Raw genomic sequence first — 27866 nt, 5'->3', positions numbered from 1 at the left:
GGAGTGACGTCTCTAAGCCGCGAAGGATTGTGGGAGGAGGTTGTCTCCAATTTCTCCTCCCCCTCCCCCCGCCCGGCCAAGATGTCTGACATGGAGGATGATTTCATGTGCGACGATGAGGAGGACTACGACCTGGTGAGGCGCAAGGGACGGACCTCTGGGGCTAGAGGTTGTGTCTGGCTTTAGGGGCCGGGGCAGGGGCGGCTGCGACTTCTCCCCGTAGAACATGTGCTCCTTCCAGCCGCTCCCGGTGCAGTGACAGGACGGGTTTACCTCCTCCCCCTTCCCGCACCGGCTCGGGCCCCGCTTCTCCAGCATGGGGGATGGGAGGGTAAAGGAGGCAGCGAAGGGGGTCCCTAGCATTGCGCTCCAAGTCTGAGCGCCTCCTGGTTTACATGGACATCCCTGGCCTCTGGCGTCCGCTTCTCGGTGCCGCCTACCTCCCCACCGCGCGAGCCGCCTCTGGGACCGTGCAGTGGTCTAGGCCCTGGCTCTGCCCTTTCGGGCCCAGCATTCCCGGCCCCTCTTATTCACTCTTGAAGTAAGCTTGTGCTAATTGCTGGGAGAATGGTCTGAAAACTGGGGGCCTTCCTGATGCCCCTAGACCTGACGGTGAAACACCGCTTGTGAGTCTCCTGGAAACATAGGTTAGTCTTGTCTGGGGTTCGTTTTGGTTTAAGATGAAGGTGCGGTGGAGAATTCAAAGCAAAGATAGCTCCAAAAAAAGGAGTTGAACTATTTGTTTTGTTTTAAGAGAAAAGCTGGGGAGGTTTTGCTGTTTGTTTGTTTGTTTGTTTGTTTGTTTTTGGTGGGGGGAGAGGGAAATAAGTGGATTGACCGCAGTGGCTTTTTTCTTGACTTAGAAATTTCCCAGTATTCAAAGTGAAAAATATCAACAGTGTAGAAATATACGAATTCAGGTAGCTGAGTGGTGATTTTTAAATATTCAAGGTTTCATTTATGAACGGATTTACAAGTTTTTAAAGAATTCACTAACATTTCAGGTTGTTATACAAAAATATTATCTTTGTGGGAACTAAGAAAAATTATCGGGACCAAGAATTAACGTCAATTTTGTTTTGTTTTGGGGCGTTGTTGTGCATGGTTCATGTATGTCATAGTGATGCTGTAGTATCGTAAAGTTTTGAAGTTAGTGCTTAGGGAAGTCTGGCTCTTATATTTTAAGTGCCAGAGATTCTCAAGGTATTAATAATCTTTTTGTAATTAGTGTAAAACTTCTTTTTAAAGTCATTTCCAATTAATATTTCCGTTTTAAAAGAAAGCACTTCTTCAAAAGGGAGAAGGAAGTGCTTATTATTACCTGAAAGTCATGGTAGAGGTTTTGATAATTCCTACAGTTAGATGTAGGGTTTTGCTAGTAGTTACGATTTCTGCCTTCCATTTTAGTTTGTGCAAACCAAACCAGTTGTAGGCAGTGCCTTCAGTTCATTAAGAATGTGTTACTTGTGATATGTTTTTTTATTTATTACATGCTTTATATTACAGGTACTTTTGTAACTATAGGAGTGTTCCTTTTAAATGTTTGTATTTTTAGCTTGTTTTTCAATATTTCTGCTTATCTCTTTATTAAGCAATAGTTTACTAAATACATACATGACTTAACACTATGGTTAACTTAAAGGTCATCATTAAGAATGTAATGTAAGAATGAATGGCAATGAGAATATTGTCCCATGAAGTACTCAATTTTTTGCAAGAATTTTAATTAAACATACATCGTTTAACTTGACTATGTTTCTCCAGCCTTTTAGGGCCTACACTATATACAATATAAAGCTCAACATATAGTTTTCCTTTTTTTTAAATTTATTAACCAAAAAAAGTAAGATTTTACACTACTACATAACTAAATGAAAAAATTTCACCCAGCATTTTGTTAAATAGTTGTCCTCCCCATATCTTTCTTACGTAGATACCATTCTGAATTTTCAATCAGATATCAAGAAGTGAAAGCTTTTATGCTCCATTTACTAATAGTTAAACTCTTTGGGTGGCATAAAATTTATTTAGTAATTTAATTTTTACTTTCCTAGTTAATTTCCATAAATGATTATATATTAAAAAGAAAGAAGATTAAGAGGTTGGTTTCCCATTTTATGCTTACATGTTGCCAAAAGAGAAGTTTTGGGTTGTCTTTTGTTTGGTTTTGTTTTGTTTTTTGGTTAATAGTTATTTGCCTGGGTCTTTGTTTGTTCTTGGTGTTTAAAGAGTCTACAGAATTGACTTGCCGTTCTAGGGAAACTTCACTTTTTTGTTAAAAAATATTTGTTGGAAATTTGCCATCACTTCGTTTTAGTCAAAATGTTAACTAAAGCCATGAGGATTTCCGACCACAAATATATTCAGCATATCTTTTATAGGTTGTCTATTGATAAATTATAATACCCTAAATTACAGATTGTTCTTACCCAGTCTACTGAAAATAGGTAATTAGGCTACCATTGGGAAAAGTAAAAATCTGTTTCTAAAACTATACTGTTTTAATCCAAGAAAGTAATAATGACTTGTGCCCAAAGTCTATTAAAAAAGAAGAAACAAACATAAAAGAAATTTAATGTTCTTGAGCTCTTTGAAGATCTTTTTGATTTTTGTTAGAGGCAGAAGCAGGCATTTTCTAAGCATAGGAATTGATGTGGCCGTGAATGGAGAAGTAGGAGATGGTCCTGGTAGATGTCTTTTAATACAGTGCTAATTTTACAGTCATAGATTATTTGCTGATCTAAGAATATTAAATAACTGTAGTGCTATTCATTAAGTTAATAAGGCCATTGATAAGTTAATTGTAATTCCACAATCCAGTCATTTTAATATGAAGTTGCTTAGTATTTCTAATCTTTTTAGAAAGAATTTTAAATGGATTGACTTCATACCAAAAGTTATTCTTTAATAGATCCTGTGATAGGTAGGGCATTGTATATTTGCATTGAAATGTATTGTAAGGGGGAAAAAATTGTCAGAAAGGTAGATTAATTCCACTTGGTTAAATATATTTTCAATCTGTGAGCCTCATTATATTCCCCTAGTCAAGCTCATAATTGTGATTAGTTAATGAATGTTCACTAATGTTTTTCTTGATTTAATATATAATAGTTTTAATACCCTAATTCTTTTTTACCTACTTTTTTTTTTAAGAGGCAAGAGATGTCTTAGCTGTAGGAAGTCTTATAGAATCTCTATCACCATTTTAACAAGATCACACAAATGATGGCTTGAACTTTAGTTTCTCATGTTATAAAGAACCTTTGAACATGGTTTAGCAAATTAAAAAGTAACACTAACTTCCATTTTTAAAAAATATTTTTAATTCATGTGAACAGAATCTATAATATCATTTGAGAAAGAAGTGATAGATTAATATAGGACAAGGGCAGAAATAGCTTTAGGGATTTGTGTGTTTAAAGGTTTCATTTGTCATTGATTGTGCATATAAGGAGCTAGGAGGTTATAGATTATTTTCCTCTGAGATTGTTGCCCTATTAATTTACTACTTAACAGACAAAATGTTGGGGATCTTTAAGAATAGATTTTCAAACAGTATACAATTTATAAGTCTGGGCCAGTGTTTTCTATGCTGGCACACACATTTGGAATTCTGTATGTAGTCTTCATGAAGATGAAATTTGATTTTGCGGTTGAGGCTTTTAAAAGAAACGTTTTTAATTGTAAATAATTGGAAACAACCCCAAATTATCAATAGTAAGAGAATACTAATAGTATTAATACTAATGAGGTAAGGAGAGATAAATTATGGTATGTATATTCATGTAATGGAATGTTATATCAGCGTTTCAAACCAGGCTTCTAAAGAATTTTCAACAATATGAAAAACTTTTGATAAACTATATTGATCAGAACTCTTGGATAAGGAACAGGAATACATGTTAAACTAGTTTAAACTAAAAAGAGCATATATTGGCTCACATCACCAAGAAGTATAAGTATAGCTGGATTCATAGGCTCAGATGATAATGCTGCATCTTTTTCTGTGTCTCTCTTTCTGGGCTGCTTTCCTCTCTTTGTTGGCTTAATTGCCTTTACATTATGTCACAAGATGTAATTTGGCATCTTCCTAGGGTTATAACCCCAAAGACAAGAAGGTGCTCTAACAGAGAAATCCTAGAAGGACTTTTATTGACCTGCACAGCTTAGGTCTCTGTGGCCTTCTGTGAATCACTCTCTCTGAGAAAGGAGATGAATTGCTTGCCTTCCTCTGTGGGAGGGACACTGTAATTGAAAACCCTCACCTGGGATGGGAAGGATTAGTTACTAATGCTGTGCGTAGAGTGAATGCATATCCACTTTAAATGTAATTTGTGTTACAGTTTTATTGGGTGGGAATAAAATTTATTTTGTCAAGTGGGAAAAATATAGAAAAATTGTCTGGAAAGTCTGAAAAGTGTCAGAATAATTAAAATTTGCTTATTTCTTGCAAACCTTTCACAGTAAAACTTATATTACTTTTATTGCTGGGAAGAGAGGGGGCAGGTTACAGGGTGCAAATGATAAACAAAAATCTCACTTTGATCTTGGGAGACCAAAAGTGATTTTGTCTTTGCTCAGGATTTTTTAGAGTTTTCCTCTTATAGAATTGTCTTTGAAACCTGAAGCATCTAGCTTTTTAAAATAAGGAATACATACACATGATTCAAAAGTATAAAAATCAACTTTCCATTTTTGTTCCCCATTTGCCCAGTTCCTGTTTTTTCCCATAGGTAACCAACCAAATATACATTTGTCCCCTTACTCATTTTTTTAAACAAGATGTAGCATTATATATAGTGTTCTACACTTTCCTTTTTAATTCACCTTAGAAATTATTTCATATAAGTATCTAAACAGCTTACTTCTTTTTATAACTGTATTGATTATGTAGATATGCCATACTTTGTTTAACCAGTTTTCTATTGATAAGAATTTGGCCTGTAGTTTTTTTGCTGTTATAAACAATGTGCAGCTTTTTTTTTTTTTTTTTTAATTTCAGTTGTAGCCAGGTTTTGTTCTTTTTGTAGGTGTCAAAAATTATATTCAAAGTCAGGTTTGATAAATAAGTGGGCTATCAAACAAATGATGCTGATTTTGGTTGGAAATATCTGACTAATAAGTTTGTCTTCTTGAGAATTTCAGAACTGTTAACTTAATAATACATGTCAGTATAATTGGAATAATTTTACTACCTCTTAGTTATATTTCAGAGAAAAGTATTAGTTTGGAATATAATATTCAGTGCATTTTCAAAAAGACCTGCTATATTATGTCATAAGAGTACCCTGTATAATGAAATTAGAGATGTTCAAACAAGGATAACCTAAATAAAAAGTAATGGGAGACAACTCTTATGTGCAAAGAATAAAATAAATTTAAGGCTTTTCACACCTAACTTAAATTTGTAAATTATGAATACACAGCAGAGTGAATTTATAATTATTCTATCTCAAATACGTAAACATCAGCGGGAATTAAAAACTTTTCGTAGGGTTCCACCCACACATTTGACGAGAGAAATTAAAGCATCGAATATAGAGTGACTTAACCTAATGTACACAAAAATTAGTGGGGGAGTCAAAATTAGAGCCCAAATCTAATGACTTTTATGATGTCTCATTAGAAAATTTAATTTGAAGACTGAAAGTTTAGAACAAATATAAGAATATTGTAATTTGCACCAAAGATGACGAATTAGGACCCATTAACTTGAGTGAAATTTTTAAAGTTTTGATAACTTTATGAATGGCTAAATCACAAATGACTACCTAGGACTTGGATTATATCGAGTCCTTAAGAATAATAGGACATTGCCCTTTATCTCTTTGCGTGCCAACATCTGGTACAGTTGTCTGGCCATGGTCAAGGCTTGGGAAACATTGTTAATAGTGAGTTTTCCTAGAGCACATTTCTTAAGACTTCCGTTGGCAGCAGACACAGGAGTAAGTAGAAGAATTGTGTAACTGACCCTGTTCAGCCGGGACTACATTCTGACATAGTCAAAATTGTCCCCTGACTATTATGTGTTGTGTTATTTTGGAACATTCACCCACTTTTCATTTCAATTAAGCTAATACTGGGCATTTTATAATATGCCAGGCTCTGGGGATACCAAGATGAATAAGAGAAAGTTCCTGCTTTTGAGAAATTCATTGCAGGGCAGGTGAGGGGAAATAGGAACAACATACTACACACAAGGCTCTGTGTTAGAGACATGCATGTCAGCTTGACTAAAGAGAAAATTTATTTTGCTTAGAAGAGTTGGAGAAATAATTACAAGATAAGCCTTGAGAAATACATTTTCCAAGAGTGTTAGGGCAAAGGAGCATCATAGGGGAAAAGTGGAAAGTTTGTTAAAAGGAATGGTGGTTTAGAATGCCTAGCAGAGAGAATAGTTTATGCCAAAGCAGAAGTTTTAAATTGCATGACATGTTTGGGAAAAGAAAAATAGATTTGGGTGGTGTGGATGGATCACAGATTGCTTTGGGAAGATATCAGGACATCAGTTGTTATATAACTAAGTTGGAACTATTGTGAACTTCATTTTTTTATATATATACATCTTTAAGTACTTGTGTCTTTTTCATATATTGTGAAATTTTTTGTTAAGGCATTTTTAACATTGTCTAAAATTTCAGATTCTCTTTTAAAAAAACATTTCATTTAAACTTTTATAAATTATGGTTCCTATTCATCTGACATAAAGGAATTCCATTTAATACTTTTTTATATTCCCTATTCTGACTGATGGCACTGTAGTCATTAGAGATAGTTGTATTTTTCTTTATTGTGTTCCCATGTTGTGGGTTCTTTTTATTTTACATTCTTAACATCACTCGATATCTTCTGAATTAATTCTGTCCCCTTTCTTGCTCCATAGTCTACTGCTTGGAAATAGGCCGTCATCATCTATTGAGCAGACTGTGGTTAAGAGTATCCAGTGGGCTACTTCATTGCTCCCAGAGTTCTCTTCCTAAAACACAAATCTCATTATTTCCCTGTAAAATCTTTTAACGGCTCTCCATTTGATCTAAATTTCTTCTATAGTCTTGTTCCCAGTTTACCTTTCATTGACTCATTACACACAGCCTGTGCTTCAGCCAAATCAAACTATTCATGATTATTCCAAATATGCAATGCCATTTCAAGCTTCCATGCCTTTGCACACATTAATTGCTATGTTTCAGATGCCCTTCCCTATCCCTGGCAACTTATTCATGCTTTTAGAGCTAGTTTGGGTAACTTTTCCTTCCTCTAACTCACTCAAGTGTAGTTGATTACTCCTATTTGAGCTGCCACTGTACCTGGTGTGTCTGTTATTGCTTTTATTGTTATATTGCTGTTTTATTTTGCATCTGTCTCTGTCCATGAGTAACTAGAAGGGAAAGACTTAATTTGCATTTGTTTGAGCAGCACTTAATTGCTGGTATACACTTAAGATCATTATCGTTAAATATAAATAATAGATATCTAAACAATTATTCTAAAGACTTTAAAATATTGTTTAAAAATCATTGCAGTGTAATAAATGAAGAATGGTTTGCTGTAGTACACAGCTTGTATTGATGATGTGAATCACTGAGCTGCAGACAGGTTAATGATATCATGGAGGCTGGTTCAAACCATGTGAACCTGGTGTTGCAGACCACAACCAAGGTACTGCCTAATTATAAGAAGCTAATCAGTAGCATATCAGTTGTGCCAATCTCATATATTTATAAATTTAAGCAATGACATTTGAGTTGGATCGCAATTATGCCAAAAGTATTATACATTCCACCTCTTAATCCATATAATACGAAAAACCAAAAGAAAAGATTCACGAAATGCTGAAGGCTAGATTAAGTCTTATCTCAGTCATTGTGATTTTGGGGAGTTCTAACATCTAAAGTTTGGAAATATTAATCTGGAGCCAGCCAGGTCCCCGAAGTTGCAGGTAGCCAGTCTTGGTACTATATAAGAGGCAGTCAGTGATTGAATGACAAGGCACTGTGCTAGACATGATAGGAAATGTAATGGTTCCAGCCTTCAACGGTGGTATAATTAGTTTGGTAATTTCCGGGTAATTGAAGTTAACCTTTTTAATTCCTAAAATATTATTTTCAGTTTTCCCTTTGTTGGCAGCTCCACATCCTACTACTGAAGAAAGACCCATTTGACACCCCTGTAGTAGAGGTCTCACAGCATCCCTGGCTTCACTTTTCCTTGCTCTCTGGCTTAACAATAGATCGTCACCAGCGGCTTGATCCATAGCTTAGATTGTCCCTGTCATAGAAAGTTGCCCTGAAACTTATGATTAATACCTTTATGTTTACTGACTATAATCCTTTTGGTCTAGCATTCTTTCCAGACTACTCCCATCTTTGTTCCTGGGTTGCTAATGCCACTCGAGGACCACATTGTCAGAGGAATGGCTCCGTGAAGCATAACAGACCCCCCAGAACTTCCACGTAGCTCCTAGAATAATGGCCAGATTTTTCCGTAAATACCCTAGCCAGACTGAGAAGGCAGGGCAGTTTTTGAAGGTGTTAACCTACTGCCTTCTTATATCACTGGTGCTCTGACAATAAACGCTTATTGTAAATAGCCCAACTTCTGTATCAGTCTATTGGCTGAGTGTCACAGGCAGCATGAGCCCAGGACTCATTTGTCCTCCAGTTACACTACCATCATGTGTACCTTCCAGCTTCTACTTCCCTCTTTTCATATCCTGGCCTAGTTTTTTCTAATCCGTTATGGGATAAGACACCAAAAATAAATGGGCTTTGAATAAGAGTCCAGATTCTTAGACTTTGGAATAGATATAAATAAAAAAAGTCTTAACTTCCAGATTTAGAGGGCACTTTGAAAATTTGGATTGCAGAAAAGTCATTTTCTGGTTGAGTTAGCCATTCTTGTATATTATTGAACAATTAACTCGAGCAGAAATGATTTCTGAAGGTGTAGGGTAGGTATTAATAGCAGTCATTCTTTACTATAAGTTTTCCCTGAGGAGTTGACACTTAAGCTATAATGATATGCAATAGTTAACCAGATGAAAAGAGATGGAAAGAGAAGGGAATGGCATATAAAGGTGGGAGAGGCCAGAGTGGCTGCAGCAAAATGAATAAGGAGGAGTTTGATAGGAGATACAGTTGGATACATAGTAGAGAGTCAAATTTTGATAATTTTTAACTTGATTTTTAAAGCAATGGGAAGCCATTTTTGAGATTTTACATTTTATGAAGGTTATTCTGGCTGCTTACCATGAGAAGATTGGAACTTAAAGGTTGAAGGGGAGAATAGGAAAGCTATTATTATAGTCTGTGGAGAGATGAAAGTGGCTTGGTAGGCTAGGGTAGTGGAAGAGAGAGGGAGAGAAAATGGATAGATTTGAGATTTATGTTGAAGGGTGGAATCAATAAGAACTTTTTATGTTCCAACAATATGACTGCTTTTAGTTCTTCAGTTACCTCCTGTTGTGCTGTTTTGTATCTCCTGTTCTCTATCTACTCTTCCATTTTGTCTAGCAGGCAAACTCATTTTTTCCTTTATAACATAGCTCAGCGTAATTTGATGTACAGTTGACTTTTCATTCTTTATTAATTGTTTTTCAGTTTGATCAGTTTCATTGTAGTCAAACCTAGGTTACAGGATTAAGAAGCGAATGAATGATTATGAAATTTAATCACTGCCCAGAATTCGATCTTATCCCTAACAGAAGTGTTCCAAAGGATTTTCATATGTTAAACATAACTGAATTCCCAAACTTAAATCTGTGATAACCAAATACCAATGCTTCATGTCCTTACACTAGAAAATAATTATCCTCTAGAGGGCGCACATTACAAAGCCACTGTGGTCAGATAAAATGGTTTTATGCTAACATTAAACGTCTCCCTCCTTTTATGGGTCACTGGAAAAATTCATCTTGTGTTTATGTATTTTTGAGCTTTCCTACACTACCCTCAGTATGCCTCTTTTCGTTTTTGTGCCTTTATGAAACATTACATAATTTTCCATAAATATCTCTTTAAAAATGTATTCAATAAATTCCATAAATATCTCTAAAAATGTATTAAACTAATTGAAATAACTCTAAAATACTGTTCTTGTTTTTTTGTGTTTACTTTCAGGTACTATCCTTAATCTAACATAAACTTGCCCTTTGTAATGACCTGTAGCTTAAGGAAATCTTATATCTTCCTAAAATAATTTTCATTATACTAATTCATGTGTATTTTATAATTCTCATCATTAAATTGAATACCTGGGAACTGTTTCAAACTCCTGTTTACACCACTCCACAAAATAGTTACTCCAGTTTTCCTTTCTGCGTTATTATTTCAGTACTAGGAACTGAATTTATGTCATGAAGTCACATAAAATTATATTATTTTAAAAAATTTTTGATTCGTTATAAAGCTAGTTAAAGTACAATCATATAACTGAACAGCTATCGAGTAATATGGAATGCACATAAGGCACATATTCTTATTATCTTATATTTAGCATACCCTACTTTGCCATATATAATAGATTATCATTCTAAGTATTTGGAATGTGTTAGAATAATGGAATTTAGAATTAAGGAGTAGAGAGAATAAGATTATGGAACTAAAGATGAATAATTAGCATTTATGTAATTAGCATTTATATAGATTTTTCTCAGATTCCATGACCAACAAAAGGTCATTTACAGAATCGAGAGTTATTAATGAATATTGTTTCTTTGCTTTTTGTTTTTGTTTTGGTTCTATGGAAACTGTAGTTTTAATATGAAAAAAATAATTCTATATTATCCACTTGATTTTGCCTTTTCCTTTTGTTTTTTAAATAATGGTTAAATATCTGGGGCATTTTATCTATATATTCAACGTTGTTTTGTATAAATGTATGATTTTTTTCCCTCTTACGGTATTCACTATTTACAATGCAATGTGTGGGTTCCTTTTCCCTTTTTTTTTTTTCATTTTAATAATCTTTCTCTCCAACACACAGGAATACTCTGAAGATAGTAACTCCGAGCCAAATGTGGATTTGGAAAATCAGTACTATAATTCTAAAGCACTAAAAGAAGATGACCCAAAAGCAGCATTAAGCAGTTTCCAAAAGGTTTATTTATTTATTTTTTTCTGGTTGATTCTGTTCTTCAAGTTTTTTTTTGTTTGTTTGTTTTTTGTAATGTCTTAGATCGAATAAGTTCAAAGTGATTTTATCTCAGAAATATGTGTTAGAGACTTAGTGATAATCCTGTAAAATAAGTTTGCATTATGTAGCACAAGCAAATATTTCTAAAGGGCTATCCTATTGTTTTTTTTTTCCAGTCAAGCTATCTATAAGACAGGGCCATTGTCCTGAAGAGCTAGTATGGCTCTGGCAGAAGGAGAACCAACATGATGGTCAATAGGTATTATCCCTGCAATCTTGTGCTTTTGGGAACAGATCACACAGGTGTGGTTTCACTATTAAATAGTGTGATTTCTTGACTACTTATATACTTTTGAGTTATTCTTACCAACAGATTATTCAGAGAGAAAAAAAGTATTTCTAGGACTGTATAATAATCAAAAGTAGTTCTTAATGTTTTGATGAAGGAACTTCAAAATAAGCTTACGTAGCCTTAAGTGTTTTAAGACTTGTTTTCTTTTTTTTACGCTTTTTAAAAATGGCATTGAGAAATGGTGGAATTCATAGGGAAATATTTTTTATGCATATAATGTAAAATAGAAAACAGACATTGAGTGTTACTAGAAAATAACAGTATTAAATTAAACTAAAAATCTCTTCTTTTAGGTATTGGAACTTGAAGGTGAAAAAGGAGAATGGGGATTTAAAGCACTGAAACAAATGATTAAGATTAACTTCAAGTTGGTAAGATTTGTTTTGAGAGGAATTAAACTAATAAATAAATTCTGTAGGTAAAAACTTCATGGCAATGAAATATCATTATATATATCTGCTGCCCTAAAATAACTCTTGATATGTTTCCATATTTAGCCTACTTTTTATTTGCGATTACAGAAATACCGAGTAAGAGAAATTCTGCATAGCCTACAAAGTTTTTGTTTTGTTGTTCAAACAGAGTATTTTTTTTTTTTAAAGAAAACTGATCCTTTAGAAACATGGACAGTATTTGGTTGCATTATTAATAGAGTGACTTTTCCACAGACTATTTGAGTTTATTTTGGAGTTTTAAATTTTTACTTTTTTATTACAAAGAGTTACTCTTCACTGATTAGAGCCAAAACCTTAGCATTATTCTTGACTCTTTGTCTCTCATCCCACAATAATCCATTAGTAAATCCAGGTAGCTTTCTATCTCTTGAGAATATATCCAGTATCTGACTGCTCCTCAGCATTTCTGCCTTTTCTACTCTGGTTCAAGCCAACATCATCTCTTACCTGGATTATTTCACTAGCTTCCTAATTGGTCTCCTTATTTCTATTCTGGCCCTACTTTAGTCTGTTCTCTATAACCAGCTGAATGATCCTTTTAAAATATAAGTCAGATTATGTCATTCCTTTACTCCAAATCTTCTGATGGTCACCTCAATAAAATCCAAATCCTTAGTATGGCCTATAATGCCTTATGTCAGCTCACCCTTTGCTACCTTTCTGATCTTGTTTTCTATTCTCTCCCTTACTGGCCTCCTTAATATTCCTCATGTCATCCCAAGCACACTCCTACATATGTGCTTATAATTACTGTTTTCTCTGCCTTAAATGCTCCTCTCAGGTCACCATATGACTCTTTTCCTTATTTTGATCAGGTCTCTGTTAAGATGTCAACATCTATCAGGATGGCATTTCCCTGACCACCGCTATGTAAAATAACATCTTTCTCATCATTACTTACTTTCATCTTACCCTGCTGTTTTCCCTTTTTTACATGTATTATCACTTGATCTGTTTACTTATTTGTTGCCTTTCTGCCACCCCTGCCCCACTCATCTTCATAGGTTATGAGTTCCATGAAAGCAGGACTTCATTTTATTCACTGTTGTATTCCTAGCACCAATAATAGTGGCTGGCATTCAGTAAATACTGAAATTTTTTTTTCAAATGAACTCATAGATAAGCTGGAATTGTTATGACATTGTACTCCTAGAATTGCCACTCTTTAATAGTGCAAGGGAAAAGTGGAGAGAAAAAGAAACAGTTAGTAAATGAGAGGACTAGGTACAGACATTAATCTTAAGATCACTAAGGGTAGAGGAACTTGTGAGAAAAGGATAAAGTGGAACTTAGATTAGCAGAGAGAAGCATTTGTTTCTATGGCAAATGGAAGGATAGCTGATAATCTGTTACCATTTTCTTTTTCCCTGTCTCTGTGTTTACCATATATCTCCTCTCTCTCTCTCTCTCTCTATTAGCTTCTTCATCCTTTCTATCTGAAATTGAACTCCCTGAATTGACTAGTGCCTTTTTCTAGTTAACTTCCACTAATCTTGCATCCTGCTCTTCTTGAACTCATTCTGGCATCCTCACACACTTTCAATAGGAGGGGCACTCTATGACATCTGCAAAAACTATCCACAAAGTGTTTTAGCTCGTTTCTTCCCCCCAAAATATCAGGACTATTCAAACATGCTGAATGTTATTAAGTATATTGTATATTGCATTTAAAAATAGTTAAAGAAGGAAAAATATCTATGTTGCATTTACCCTTTCAAGTTCTACTCCTCTGATATTTTCAAAGTATCTCTGTGTTGCACAAAGCCCCTGTGGTTTCTTTTCATGTATTTTATGTGAAAATGTTAAACACAAATATTGACTATATTTAAATTAATAACTTAGAGGGTTATGGAAGAAGTATCAGATGTCTCAAGGGACAGAGATTTTGATTTAACAATTATAGTGGCCTTAGGGACCCAATGTTCAATGTTCAGCTCTTAAGATTCTATGATAATACCAAGAGACCCTATAGAAATCTGCTGTCTTAACATACTGAATGGTTTAGTTTTTGAGCCCATTTAAACATGTGCTACCCACAAGACTTGATTTTACCTTGAGCCAACATAGGAAGAAAGGAGAAGGATTATTTGTATTGTATGTTGTTTCCTACCTTCCTCCTCACATTTTATTTGCTCTATAGCATCTGTGCATAAGTTGTGGTTTACAAGAGTAATTTCAGCTTCCATTTCTTCCCCCCCGCTCATTTTCTAGTTTGTTTGTAGTAGGACCCATGTTGCCATGCAGTGGTTTTGGGCAGTAAAAAGTTGTAAGGGTTCATTATCTTTTGCTCTGCATGTTCACCACTGTAGATAAAACCAATTTACTTAATTTTTTCTAAGTTTTAATTACAGTAACATAATTTTTGAAAAGTGAGCTTTAAAGTTATTATAGCATGAGGAAACAAATTCAAAACAATCTTTTTGTTAAAATCCTATGTCAGTATCAAGATACAGTCTCAAAGTTAAAATAGTCATATTTCTGGTTTTCCTTTTGCCATAAGATAAGTTCTGTAACTTGGGTTTTAGCAGCTTACTGAAAGAATGTTACCGATTATTTACCATCACATGGTACTGGCAAACTTGAAAACAAAAGTAGTATGATATATATTGCCTTTTCCATTGTTCAGTCCATTTTTTCCCACCTACCCCTACTACTGTTTTCTTTTTTTCTAATTCATTTCTTGCTAAGAAGATTTCAGAGTCTTCCCATGTTTTCTTTTTCCATTCCTCATGCTGTATCCCAGAGGAGGACATAGTTATCAGCAGGAAAATGAACAGTATCATTGGTTTATACTTCACTCTAAAAAACACACATTCTATTAGTGAAGAAAAAAGACATTATATCTTCCAGTGCTCTCTCTTCTCTGGTTAAAATTAGAGAACCCAGTAAAAAGAGGGACTAACAGCAGTTGGAGATGATGGGGACTAAGTGCAGGTTTTATACGATTACACTCAGTTGATTTTCATGATGTACTTTGAGAGATGATAGACCCTTCCTCCACCAAAATACTTAAGTACTGGATATTTCACTAGGAGTCCTTTATTTCCTCAGATATTTTGTATTTCTTGGAATAATGACAGTATTACAAATAATTCTACAAGGAATAACAATATTAGCTACATCTGTTTTTGAGTAGTGCCTTAGATGGGAGGACTTTTGATAGTAGGATGAGTACCTGGGCTTGAGATTCTTTCACTTCACAGCTTAATGCAGAGCCAGCCAATAAATACTAGGGAGACTAAAAACATGTAACTATTATTAGAAAGCTTGGGGAGAGAATATAGCTGATACATGCATAGCTGGGACCCAAGCTATTTGAAAAGTTGAATTAATTTATGTTTTTTAGTCTATGAATATTTTAGTAGTTTTTATGATTTAAATAAATATGTTGTACAGTCTTAATCATATGTACATATTTTGTTGCATAAATAAGTATCTAATAATGCCTTTTTTCCCATCACAGACAAATTTTCCAGAAATGATGAACAGATATAAACAACTATTGACCTATATTCGGAGTGCAGTCACAAGAAATTATTCTGAAAAATCCATTAATTCTATTCTTGATTATATTTCCACTTCTAAACAGGTTAGATTCTGTTTTTACCTTTTGGTACTTATCATTGCGTTTATTATTTATATTAAAGGCTTTGTGCTTTTTTTTTTTTTTTTTAAAGCCTAGAAGTTCTATTTAAGCGTTTATGCTAGTTATTATATTTAATATAATGTATACTATTTTCTTGAGTATGATTTATATGATTAGAAGGTAATAACTCTAATCTCTTTAAAGAATATCTTCAGTTACTAATGCAATATACATACAACTTTTGCAGTTTTATATTAGATTCCCATTTAGTTTCTATCACAGTTCCTTCTAATAAACTCCATTGCCACTTCAGCTAGTCATCCTAAGCTATTTAAATACTTAACAGTGTGAATCATAGGTCATTTGTGTAGATTTGATTAGATAAAGATCCTTGAGAGGAGAACCTGTACTCACATAGTTAATGCTTGGCATTACTCAACAGGTATTCAGTAAACACTTCTATAAAGAATAGATGAATGATGGATGATGAAAAGAAGGGCTGATTATGAAGAAACTACAATGGGCATTGGGAGTGATGATGATTTTATTTTATTGCTAAGATAATTTTTAATTGGATTGTTTGCAGTCTTTTAAGCAACATAGTCGAAAGTTTCAGCTTTCTTACACTGATATTTAATCACAAGAAATATTTTCTATATCATTTAGTATTTCTTAGAAAATTTGATAATTTTTTTACTCATAATAAAAAAATCATCTCAAAATCAGCCTCTTTCATTCATCTTTTTAGATGTAATTTTTATTTCTTTATTCAGTTTACTATTTTTACTCTATCAAGAATATATGTAATGGAATAGAGGAAGATAAACTTAAGTGTTTTGTTAGAACATTAGCACTTAATGGCACTATTTCTAGAGGTGTTATGTATCGGGGCTTTTCTGAAGTGGGAAAATGTTTTCTGAGATTTACAGACAAGAATCAAAACATTTATGGTACACTGTTATAAAATGTTATGTCACATGTCGGGGAGAGATTAGTAATGATAAAACTTTAAAATTGCATGTTGCTTCATGTATTATATGTAAGCTTTTTGTCATTTGAAAGTAAGAATAGATATTGGGTTGGCGGCACTTGACTTATTCAGTATGCCATCAAAAGTTACAAATAAATAGAAAGGCTTTTTTTGACAGTATCAAACTTTCCTGTTCTTATGGCCTTGTTACCTCTTGATCCAGTTAAGTAGACATCTAGAAAATCAGGTATTCAAACAAAGGCGACGCAGAAGTGTGGCGAAAAGTGTGGGCAGGGGAGCTTATAATGCACAACAATCAGTGATTTCATAGAAATCATTTAAAAAAAAAAAGTCACATTCAGATTGGTCAATTGTTGGTGGTTAGACAGAGCAAACATTTTGCTAGACTCTTCCCTCCATCCAACTCCAACAGTTTACTAGTAACTTAAAAGCTGTGTGGTTCAGTTAATTAGTTACATTTATAAGAGAATTTTGAAGGAAGAAGCTTATTCTAATTCTTTTCTTTAACAGCTTGCTTAGTGTTTGTCACATAATATGTACCAAATAAGAGTTGAGAAAATAAGATAGACACTATTAATAACAATACAACTAGGTCTACGTACATGTCTTTTATTTCCATTAAGTAAAAAATGAGTTAATAGATTGGAAAATGAGTACTATTAGAGTATTAGATATTTTCTGGTTTTAATTTTTAAAAGCTCACATAAAAACAAATCTTGATGCTTATCTTTTGTAAATTTGGTCTTATTTTGCTAAGGTTTTGTTAATTTTGTGGATTGTCACAAACATTTGGTAAGATACAGATGATAGTGTATCATAGTGTATGAAAGTTCAAAGATGCACTTTTAGTTTGCTCAAATTAACTTTATTAACAGGTACAAATTTGCTGTTTACAATTATAGAATTCTGATTTTTTATGTCAGATGGATTTACTGCAGGAATTCTATGAAACAACACTGGAAGCTTTGAAAGATGCTAAGAATGATAGACTGTGGTTTAAGACAAACACAAAGGTAACAATTATAATTACTTACATTTTTTTCTTTTAAAGAGTGGATGGGTGTTCTTAGTAAACTGTCCTAAAGATGCACACCTTCTCCCGTTGAAATCTTTTGATTTTAATAAGTTTCTTTTTTTACAGCTTGGGAAATTATATTTAGAACGAGAAGAATATGGAAAGCTTCAAAAAATTTTACGCCAGTTACATCAGTCCTGCCAGGTAGCATTCCCTTAATTTTTTATTAACATTTCTTCATAATAAAAAGCATAAAGAAAAAATTATATTCAAAACATTGTTTAGGGGTATTTTTGTTCATGCATCATCTCAAAAATAAAATTTGGAAAATTAAGAAAAAGCTCATTTTTTCTGAGAATTGCATTTCTTCCTGTTTTAATCCTAATTTCAGTGCTTATCTTTATGGAATGAGGCACAGGTATCAATAAACGGACGAACAGGCGAGTCATTAATACTTACTAAGAATAAGTCTTCCATATTTAGTTATGTACCTTGTGAAAATTGGAAAGGATATTGTAGACATATATAATGAAGATATTTTATATTCTAGTTAATAATGTATGAATCCCCTATAAACAACGCTGTCCAGTAGAAGTTCATGTGATGCTAGAAACATTGTGTATCTTCTCTCCAATATGGTAGCAACAAGTACATGTCACCAAGCATGTGAAATGTGGCTAGTGTGACAGAGGTGTACTGAGTTTTATATTTAATTAATTAATTTAAATTTGAATAGCCACATGATCTGGACATCTATAATTTTTTGTGTACCTCTATAACTTTTTGACTGTGGGCTATAGTTTTACATTTCCTTTTTTGTCTTGATCAATAAGTTATTTGATATTAGTTTAAATTTTATGTGGAAATACTGTTTTAAATTGTTAAAGCTCTTCCAAGGCCATGTACTATTGTTTTAATTATATATATTTCTATGAATGAGGGGAAAGTTGGTTAGGAAAATGTTCTAAATTAATCACCCACAAATATTTTTATTTGTTTTCCCTTTTTTTTTTTAGTTTTAAAAACAAGAAAAATGTTTATATTTTATAATAGTTTTTGTTTACAAAGCAGATGAGTCATTTATGACTTGTTTCTTATCTACACATTCTAAGGAAAGCCTAGTCTAATGCATAAATGAGTTCAGTTCCACGTGACATGGAAATGGTAGAGAAGCTATTTCTGAATGGAGGAGGGTCTTGCAGTGATAAATGAGGAACATGAAAAAGCTCTCTAGAGAAGTTTTGCTTAGTTTATTTTAGCACATAAGGAAAATGCTATCTGGATTGTAAATAACATAGTACAGCAGAGATGCATGATAATCTGAATGTACAAATTGTCTTGCATATTTCTATTTTTTACTCTTATGATTCATTAGTGAATAACTAAACAAGTTTGAAGTTGGAAGATCAAATAAATAATAAATTTTGGCTTTGTATAAGTCAATGTTTGATATTTATGATTATCTGACTGTTGACCATATACTATTTTTCTTGGCCTGCTTTGTCATCTGTCAGAGTCAAACTCAAATGTCACCCCCCTTTGTTATTCTTTTTACATCCCCCAAGAGAGTCCTTTTCTCTTCCATTTTTTAAGGCACTGGTTTATGCTTAAACTAGAATTGTTATTGTTTATATGATAATTTATCTGTTGACAGATTAGTTTTCTCTTAGATTGTGAATTTTTGAGGCCAGGAACATTGGCTTATTTATTTCTCTAAGGTAGACCCAGTGCCTGGCATAAAAAAAAGTACTCAGGAAGTGTTTTTTGATTGAATCAGTGGATCTAAAGAGTTCACAAAGATTTGGGAAGACCATAACTAACCTCCTCAATAAAAACAAGCATTATAACATTTTATACACTGAAAGTATTCCTCTGGCCACTTTTTTCTTATTGAATGACTAGAAAGTACAAAGAATGTGTGGGTTTCTTTTTGACTCTTAAGGGTAGTGTTCTCAGGACTCGAGTCTCAATTTGTACTGCAATTGTCACACATAATCAGTATTATAAATGTAAGATTCTTGGACTGACTCAAATAAAAATTACTAGGTTGACTCTGAATTCTATCTTGACTAAAGCTCATTATTTGTTTTCCTAGACTGATGATGGAGAAGATGACCTAAAAAAGGGTACACAGTTATTAGAAATATATGCTTTGGAAATTCAGATGTACACGGCACAGAAAAATAACAAAAAACTTAAAGCACTCTATGAACAGTCACTTCACATCAAGTCTGCCATCCCTCATCCACTGATCATGGGAGTCATCAGAGGCAAGTTTGGTTTGGAGAGGGTGGGTTGTGTCATGGGAAGATATCAAGGTATCATTTCATATAACTGACTGACTCTGAAGATTGTTTCTATTTTAATGAAAATAGTTGGCAAAGTAGTGAAGTCATTGAAATGACATAGTCTTAGAAAATAGGATGAATTTTGGTCTTGTAAAATTTATGTCAATGAAGATATTGGTAGAAAAATCATCAGAAGTTCTAGAATTACAATGATGTATATAAAATTACTTTCTACTTCAATTGAGAAAAAGACTAACAAATGCTTGTTTCGCTGATGCTTAATGAACAACTTGTTTTTTAGAGTTAAAGTGTGTACCCTGGGGCTAGTACTATCCATGCTACAGAACCAAAAGACGGGAAGACATTGAAATAGTTTCCATTTGATTTCTATAACTCAATTGTGTTATTACAGAACTGAAAATGTTCTCTTCTCCTGTTTTATTCTTTACAGAATGTGGTGGTAAAATGCACTTGAGAGAAGGTGAATTTGAAAAGGCACACACTGATTTTTTTGAAGCCTTTAAGAATTATGATGAATCAGGAAGTCCAAGACGAACCACTTGCTTAAAATATTTGGTCTTAGCAAATATGCTGATGAAATCGGGAATAAATCCATTTGACTCACAGGAGGTATGCATGTGCTCTAATTATTAATTTCTATCAACTGTCTTTTATGGAAGTAAACTTTGTACATATACATAGTTAATTCTTTTTTTTACTATATTTAGGCCAAACCGTACAAAAATGATCCAGAAATTCTAGCAATGACGAATTTAGTAAGGTAAGATTTTATATTTCAGTTAAGGTAAATTTCCTTAAAGCAGTAAATAAAGGAGAGAACTTCAGAATTCAGTTAATTCTCAGCAATTACTCTTTTGTATTTTGGGTTGAAATATACTAAATATACTAAAAAATAACATTTTATCTTCTGAAGATAAAAACTTATTAGTGCTGCTTTTCTCAGTCACGAGATTTTATAAAGTATCAGCTGCTTTTTCTTCTCTGTGTGTACTATTTTTTAGTAGAAAACTGATTATAGATTTTTTTTTAAAATTTCAGTGTTTACTATTTCTACCTGCCTTAATCCAAAATGAAATTGTGAATTGGTTCACATAAGTCGAAAATTTTTATTAAGACAATTTCTTTACTCATTATTTTCTCAATTGACAAGATAAAGAAATAATTTAAAAAATTTTTACCTCAGAATTTTATGAGATGAGTAACTGAGGGGTCACGCTGGTAAGAAGCCCAAGGATTTATTGATGTCTTCTATGGAGAAAGATATGACTAATGATGTTTAACAACCAAAAATCCTGCCATAATTAATATTAAAATTATAGCAGATAAAACCAAGTGGAAAGCCTAGAAAATAGAAAAGGCCTGTTTTTGCAAAAGAAATCAGTGAGCAAGAATAATTTTCCTCTGCACCAGGAATAAATAGAGCCTAAGCTTTAATTGGCTTTCTTTGTAGAAAAGTATGAGAAACTTACTACATTTCTTCAAGTCCGTTGTTTTAGATTATACAAATGAGTATACCAAGGCAAGAAAAGTAGATATATAGTACAGAGGTAGGAACATAGTACAGAGGTTTTTTTGTGGATATATGTAGATAATTTAGATGACCAGACATTCTCTTGTCTTTTTCATTTAAAAAAAAAAAGTCCTATTAGACTATAAATTATGAGTTACCTACATATAAATTTTGTATACTTAGAGAAAATGGCTATTTCATGATATTGTTTAAGTTCCTACGTAAAATGTCTTCAATTTCCTTTGTTTTTGCTTGGCTATGATTTTTACAAGTTAGGTTTTCTTTTTTTTTTTTTTAAGGAAACCTTAATTTTAGCTGTAACAAAAATAATGATTTTGTTTTAAGGGAACTAGGAATGGTTAGGACATAAAAAACCCTAAATTGCAACATTTAAAAATCAGTGTCTTTATTGTGTATTTCTTTAACTATTTAATACATATTTGCTGAAGTAAGTTGATTTTAGGTATGAAAAGAGAGTTCTCCATCTTTGTTTCAGACAGTTTGTTCCATCTACATTTGGCCACGTAACTAAAAGATGATTCGGTTAGAAATTAATTAACTTCATAGTACTTTTAAAAAATTGTTTATAAAGTTAAATTGCTAAAGTAACAGTTTAAACTTTTAAAACTCTTAAATATTGAGGGAAAATTTGCCCTAGACATTAATATTTCACCTAAATTAAATTGGTTAGTTGATGAAAGTGGATTAAAGGACTGATTTATCAGACCTTTAAAAAGTAATAGCTATATTTATATATTTACTTTATCTCCTTTATATTGGATCTCGGAAACTTAAAATGGTAAATTTTGACCAAATCAAGTGGCTTATGTTTCCCACAGTTTGTATAAGATTTTTTTTAAGCCACATGAATAGTGGAAGAATGTCTCTTGGTTAAAATACACATGCGTGCAAGTGTTTTCACTACTTGAATATATCCTCCTGTAGTATATTACAATAATACATTTGGGGTAGGTAAGAAAGTAATGCTTCCTAATTTTATCTTCCTAGTCAGTTGCCAGCAGACTAGAGGAAAATAATTCCTGTTGAAGCGCTTGAATCACCTGCCCCTAACATGAAGTTACATTGCGACCCAACAGATGGAAGCACAGCAGAGGGCGTGCAGAATGGCTGATGATATGTCTTACATATAAAGCAGACAGTGGTGCCATATCCAGAAGGTTGGCTTCTTCCTTCTCAGCACCTTTAGCAATCCCCATAGTGCCTTACAGAATTATTTCAGGCGTAGACACTAGACACCTCAGAGAATCATGAATATAAATCAGCCTTTGGCCTTCTGCAGCAGGGTCCATCACTCTCCACTTTGTGCATGTGGCCCATTTGGCACTAATGATCCACTACTGATATGATTTTCTGCTGTGTACCTCAGTGGAATTTTCAGCCTAGAGAAAATTAGGAATCAATGGTCCCTTTGAAAAGTTTTGGCAGTTGCTGGTAGCTCTCTAGAAGAAAAAAATTAGGAAGCTATATTTCTGAATAACCTTCAGAAAGTATATACTGTCTTATTTGAAAGACAGGGCCAAACTCCTCCGTACAGTAGTATGCATGAAACTTGGTTTCTTAGAGATTAAATGCACAATTGAATTTGAAAGCATCAAGCATTAAACAGTTATTAAACTGATGCCAATTCTTAACAATACTAAGATTTAAATTAGCTATGTGTAAATATATAACCCCAAAAGATATACTTAATCTTTTCTTAATAAAACCAAAAGCATGAAAAAGGAAATTCATTTTATTTGCAGAAGGATGTGTGTATAACTCCAATTTCCACAATAGAAACTATAATATAATTTAGATTTTTGCATATAAAAATTGAGAAACAGGTTCTTTGGATTATCCAATTTTACATGACTTCATGTTTGACCAAAAATATACTTTTCTTTTTCTGTTAGTGCCTATCAGAATAATGACATCACTGAATTTGAAAAGATTCTGAAAACAAATCACAGCAACATCATGGATGATCCTTTCATAAGAGAACACATTGAAGGTATATTCTTTGTGCTAACTGAATTCTATTACTTTCTTTGTCACTGTCAAACAGTGCTTCTTAATGGAACTGAATAGAATTAAGCTGTTTTCCTTTACTTTATGGAAAACTATAGAAATGTTTCTAAGTGTTGTCATGGAATAAGATACTCCCTAAAATTATAAAGATGTTTTAAAGATATCATTACCCAATACCATGTTGTTAACATAATCAAATTCTTACATGATGTCTGTTTCATTTAAGATGGCTGTCCTTTTTACCTTTTTATTCTAATTTAGTTATTGTTGCATGTTTATTACCAATGCTTAGATTCTAAGTTAAATTTTTAGGATTTATTTTTGACAAGTAACAAAAGCTTTGGAAAACGGCCTGCTATAGATAATGCTGAGTTGCATTTACTTTGAAAGGTAAACTAATATTGTAACAGTAAATGTGTGAGATTTTTAACAGCTCTATTGGATTCACAAAGACAATCATCCCTTTGTTCTGGGGCCTCTTCTAACAGTGTTCCCACCTGTTACAGAGTTATTGGAGAGTTTCCAAATGACTGTTTGGAACAACTCATTTAAATACTTAAATTCCATATGCATCAAGAAAATCCAAAGAATACTTTAGAAGTAATGTTCTTTTTGTTCCCCACCTTTTTTCTCTTTCAACAGGAATTTTTAAAGTTCTTATATGAACCTAGAATGATTCTGCACTTTGTGAATATAGAAAAATGTAGAAGCTTTACGCATGAACTCCACAATCTGTCTGGTGTAAATCAGAGCTTCTTGAAAGATATTAACTGTAGAGGAAATGATGATTTATTGAGAATGCAAGGAGATATTTTAGGTAGTGTCACAGTATGAGCAGAATCACAGTATGAGCAATTATGGGAGACACAGCCCCTAATCATGCTGTGCATCTATTGGACCCAAATATTTTTAGATCCAAATACCTTATGTTCTTGCCAGACAGAAAGAAGTATTTTAGGAAGACAAATAATACAGTTAATTAATATGATTTAGAAGTACATAATGGTTCCTAAAGATATAGAAACTGTTGAATGCAAATGTATTTTATTTTTTGTCTTTCAGAGCTTTTGCGAAACATCAGAACACAAGTGCTTATAAAATTAATTAAGCCTTACACAAGAATACATATTCCTTTTATTTCTAAGGTACTTATATTCATGGATTATAATATTTATAATTTGTAATTATACATGCAGTATACTTTTCATTTAAAAGAGCAATTCTTACTTGTTAACATTTTGTGGTCTTACATTTCTTAAGTATAGCATAACTTAAGGCCCTCACTTTTCATGTGAACTTTTCTGTTTTCCTGGTATAAATTGAGTTAACAGAAAAGAGAATTAAAGATCATTAAATTTCTTTTTAAAGATTCTTTCAACCTCAGAGAAAATTATAGAAGAAAGAATACTGGCTAAAATATTTAATTGACGAAGGGTTAGCCCCAACCATGATATAATTGTGGTAGGACTATACTTTAAAAGTTACAAAGTTAAATTTTATCAGACCTGTGTTCTCAGAAATATTTTGAAGTGATAATGAAATTTCTTTTAAATTTTCCCTTCACTAATTTTCCTGTAAGTGGTATAAATGAATTTAAAATCAGAATAATTGTTTATATAAAATCATAAGTTAATTAGTAGAATTATAATGAGTCTTTTGTCTTAGGAGTTAAACATAGATGTAGCTGATGTGGAGAGCTTGCTGGTGCAGTGCATATTGGATAAGTAAGTACTTGGCTATTTTATCACAATATATTTAGGACCATAAAGTTTGAATATTGAAGGCAAAGGTAGAAGGTGAATTCTTGATTTTTCATAAACACCCTCTGGCTATGATTTTCTATTAAAAGATATATATGTATGTTTGTGTGATTGTTTTTGATGAATGAGGATATTAAGCACATGATCTCTGAAAAAGTTCTAAATGGTTTTTCAGAAGGATTTCTAATTCAATATATGACCCATATGCAGCTAGAGAATTATTTAATGAGTAGTGTTTTTTTATGTATAAGGTATAGTATACAATAGTTTTGAAATTATCTTTCTTAAAAGCAGTGTGTTATTTAAAACTTCGCAAATTACATTTGCTCTTGATCAATTGGGTAAGTCTATGCCTGCTGGTTCTTTCAGCGAAATTGATGAAAGGTAGCTGAAATCTGGTTTATGTCTAGAATTCAAATGAAATAACAAATGTTATAATTAATCCTGAACTCAGTCATTTATGTAGGCAGCAGTTTTTTCTTTTGTATTTATTAATATTGTGAATATTTTATGAAGTATTAATCTAGAAGATATGCTTAGTAAAAATAGTTTGTAGACATGTCTTCTTTTATTTATTTCCAGCACTATTCATGGCCGAATCGATCAAGTCAACCAACTCCTTGAACTGGATCATCAGAAGAGGGGTGGTGCCCGATATACTGCACTAGATAAATGGACCAACCAGCTAAATTCTCTCAACCAGGCCGTAGTCAGTAAACTGGCTTAACAGAGAACAAGCTTTTACAGACGTACTTAAGGCAACAGTGCAGAGATGTAATTCTTAAAAGAACTGGGAATGGCAAAACTACTGTCGGTTGATGTGTCCTGAAAATTATTGGAGTTATGGCAGAAGTGCTTTTTTTGATCAACTGGTTTGTGTTTTGCTACTGCATTTATCCCAAGAAAAACAGCTTTAATCTCCAGAAGAAAACCAAAATGCCATGGGATTTATGCTGTATTGACATCTTGCCCTAAACATACAACATCGTAGTAATTTGTCATGGGCAACATGACCAGAGAGAAGATTTTTGTCATGATTTTAAATACACTGACACGCTACTGTTGGTTAAATTTAAACATGTTTTACCTGCAGAAATTCTCTCACAAATAACCTGCAATAACTTGAAATGCATACCCTTTTGAACACTTCCTTTTCTCATGTATAAATTAAAATGTTTGCTGCATTTTGCAAAATGTCAGTTCTCCAAAAATGTGTCCGTATATTTCTGTACCTGCAGTGTAGTAAAGGTTTAGATGAAACCCCATAATTATAGTGGCATACTGTCACTTAGGTTTCAAGCAGCAAAATAAACAGTGCAGCTCAGAAATTGTAGTTTGGTTCTTGATGTGTTTTTATTACACTTGGGTTTTTGTTTTGATTTTTAGTATCTTAGAAATTTCAAAGTTTATCTTCAGTTAACGATTTTAAAAAGACTGGGAGCAGATAAGTTTATTTGCTTTCAAGTTTTTAAAGTAAGTCTTTATTGATAAAGTAAGTAGAACTAGTTTCTAACAAAACACTTGCATAGTACTTACTTTGACAGTGATGCTTAAAAGGAATTAAAAAGAAATTTTAAGAATGATATTACTTTTTAAGAGAATTAATTCTAACTCTCAGAATGTTCACTTTAAACAAATATGCCAGAACATAGACAGCTAAATGAATGTTACCCTGCATAGCGATCATGCAATTTATCATTGCTCAAAATCTTGGGATTTGCTCTTTTAGAATTGCATTCAGAGCTAATTTAAGTCACACACACCATTAACTTTTTGAATCCACATTGTTTTTGTTTTTGTTTTTTTATGTATTATCAACCTTAATTGTATAATTGCCATTATTTGGCACCAAATGACTTTTGATGGTTTCTAAAAATTTAGTCAGTCTTTGAGGTAATCCTAGAAAGTATGCAACTGGCTTTGAAGGCGATTCCAAAAGAGTTTTAAAGGTATTTTGAGCTGTGGTAGCATAGTTAAGAGAATGAACTGTGGCCTGCCAAGGTGACTACCTTAAAGGAAACGCAGCTCATTTGAATGTATTGAGTTTTGGATGTATTTGTTTGATTTAAAAAAAAAAAAAAAAATTCACATTATTTTATAGTGTCAAAAGGAAGAACTAAGATTAAGATAATTTCTTTGGTTTTTCTATTGCTTGTTATTATGTAAAAAGTGAGTGGCAGTTCAGAAGGAAGACTGTTGTAACTGAAGAATGAAACCAAGAATTTTTGATCATTAAATCAGATTTTATAAACAGTGGAAAGAGCATGGACTTAGAACAAGGCATGCTTATTCGGTTTTGTCAAAATTTTACGAAAATATGTGATATATATTTATACTAAAACTATATAATCCTTAGATTTAGGAAAGCAATCAGTTAATGTCTTCAGATTAAAGCAGTATTAAATACAGGTGCAAGTTGGAAATTGTAGAAAACGAAGAAAATGAAAGATAAAATTAATGTCTATGGTAGGGAATAAAAAAATTTAAGATATAAAATTATGTGTATTTTCTTCTCTTTTACATAAATCATTTGTGAAGAGTGTGCTAAATTTTTTACAGGAGTGATAATTAGGATTTATTTTTCAATATCATTTGGAGACCCTTTGTTACCCAAATAAAAATGACAAGTTTCTGTGCCTGTATTCAAATATGTATGCATGTGCTAAGTCTGGAAAAAAAGCCCTGCTTAACTCTGAATTGATGGAATTAGAAATCAAAATATGTGAA

The 27866-nt window shown here is 32.8% G+C and overlaps 1 protein-coding gene across 2 annotated transcripts; it reads left to right on the top strand.

Moving 5' to 3' along the window:
- Positions 1 to 27866, top strand: COPS2 (COP9 signalosome subunit 2). 2 transcript variants are annotated; one of them, XM_011355084.2, is made up of 13 exons: positions 1 to 135; positions 10984 to 11097; positions 11779 to 11856; positions 15404 to 15529; positions 17441 to 17530; positions 17659 to 17736; positions 19628 to 19802; positions 20272 to 20450; positions 20549 to 20601; positions 23265 to 23362; positions 24442 to 24524; positions 25045 to 25103; positions 25722 to 27866. In XM_011355084.2, the coding sequence occupies exons 1-13, from the start codon at positions 82 to 84 to the stop codon at positions 25864 to 25866; spliced, it is 1332 nt and encodes a 443-aa protein (XP_011353386.1). In that variant the 5' UTR covers positions 1 to 81; the 3' UTR covers positions 25867 to 27866. The 2 variants fall into 2 exon arrangements, with proteins under 2 accessions (XP_011353386.1, XP_011353385.1); XM_011355083.2 differs by having other exon boundaries at positions 17420 to 17530.

This window comes from Pteropus vampyrus, unplaced genomic scaffold (genome assembly GCF_000151845.1).
Source record: "Pteropus vampyrus isolate Shadow unplaced genomic scaffold, Pvam_2.0 Scaffold19, whole genome shotgun sequence".
In the NCBI taxonomy this organism is placed as follows: Eukaryota; Metazoa; Chordata; class Mammalia; order Chiroptera; family Pteropodidae; genus Pteropus; species Pteropus vampyrus.
This window is presented reverse-complemented; position numbering and strand designations above follow the sequence as displayed.

Excerpts from the sequence above, each read along its gene's own strand:
- COPS2 (XM_011355083.2), top strand. The coding sequence starts at position 82 with ATGTCTGACATGGAGGATGATTTCATGTGCGACGATGAGGAGGACTAC. Across the intron at positions 11,857-15,403 it reads TTAAGATTAACTTCAAGTTG|ACAAATTTTCCAGAAATGAT; the intron begins GTAAGATTTGTT and ends TTCCCATCACAG. Across the intron at positions 23,363-24,441 it reads CATAAGAGAACACATTGAAG|AGCTTTTGCGAAACATCAGA; the intron begins GTATATTCTTTG and ends TTTGTCTTTCAG.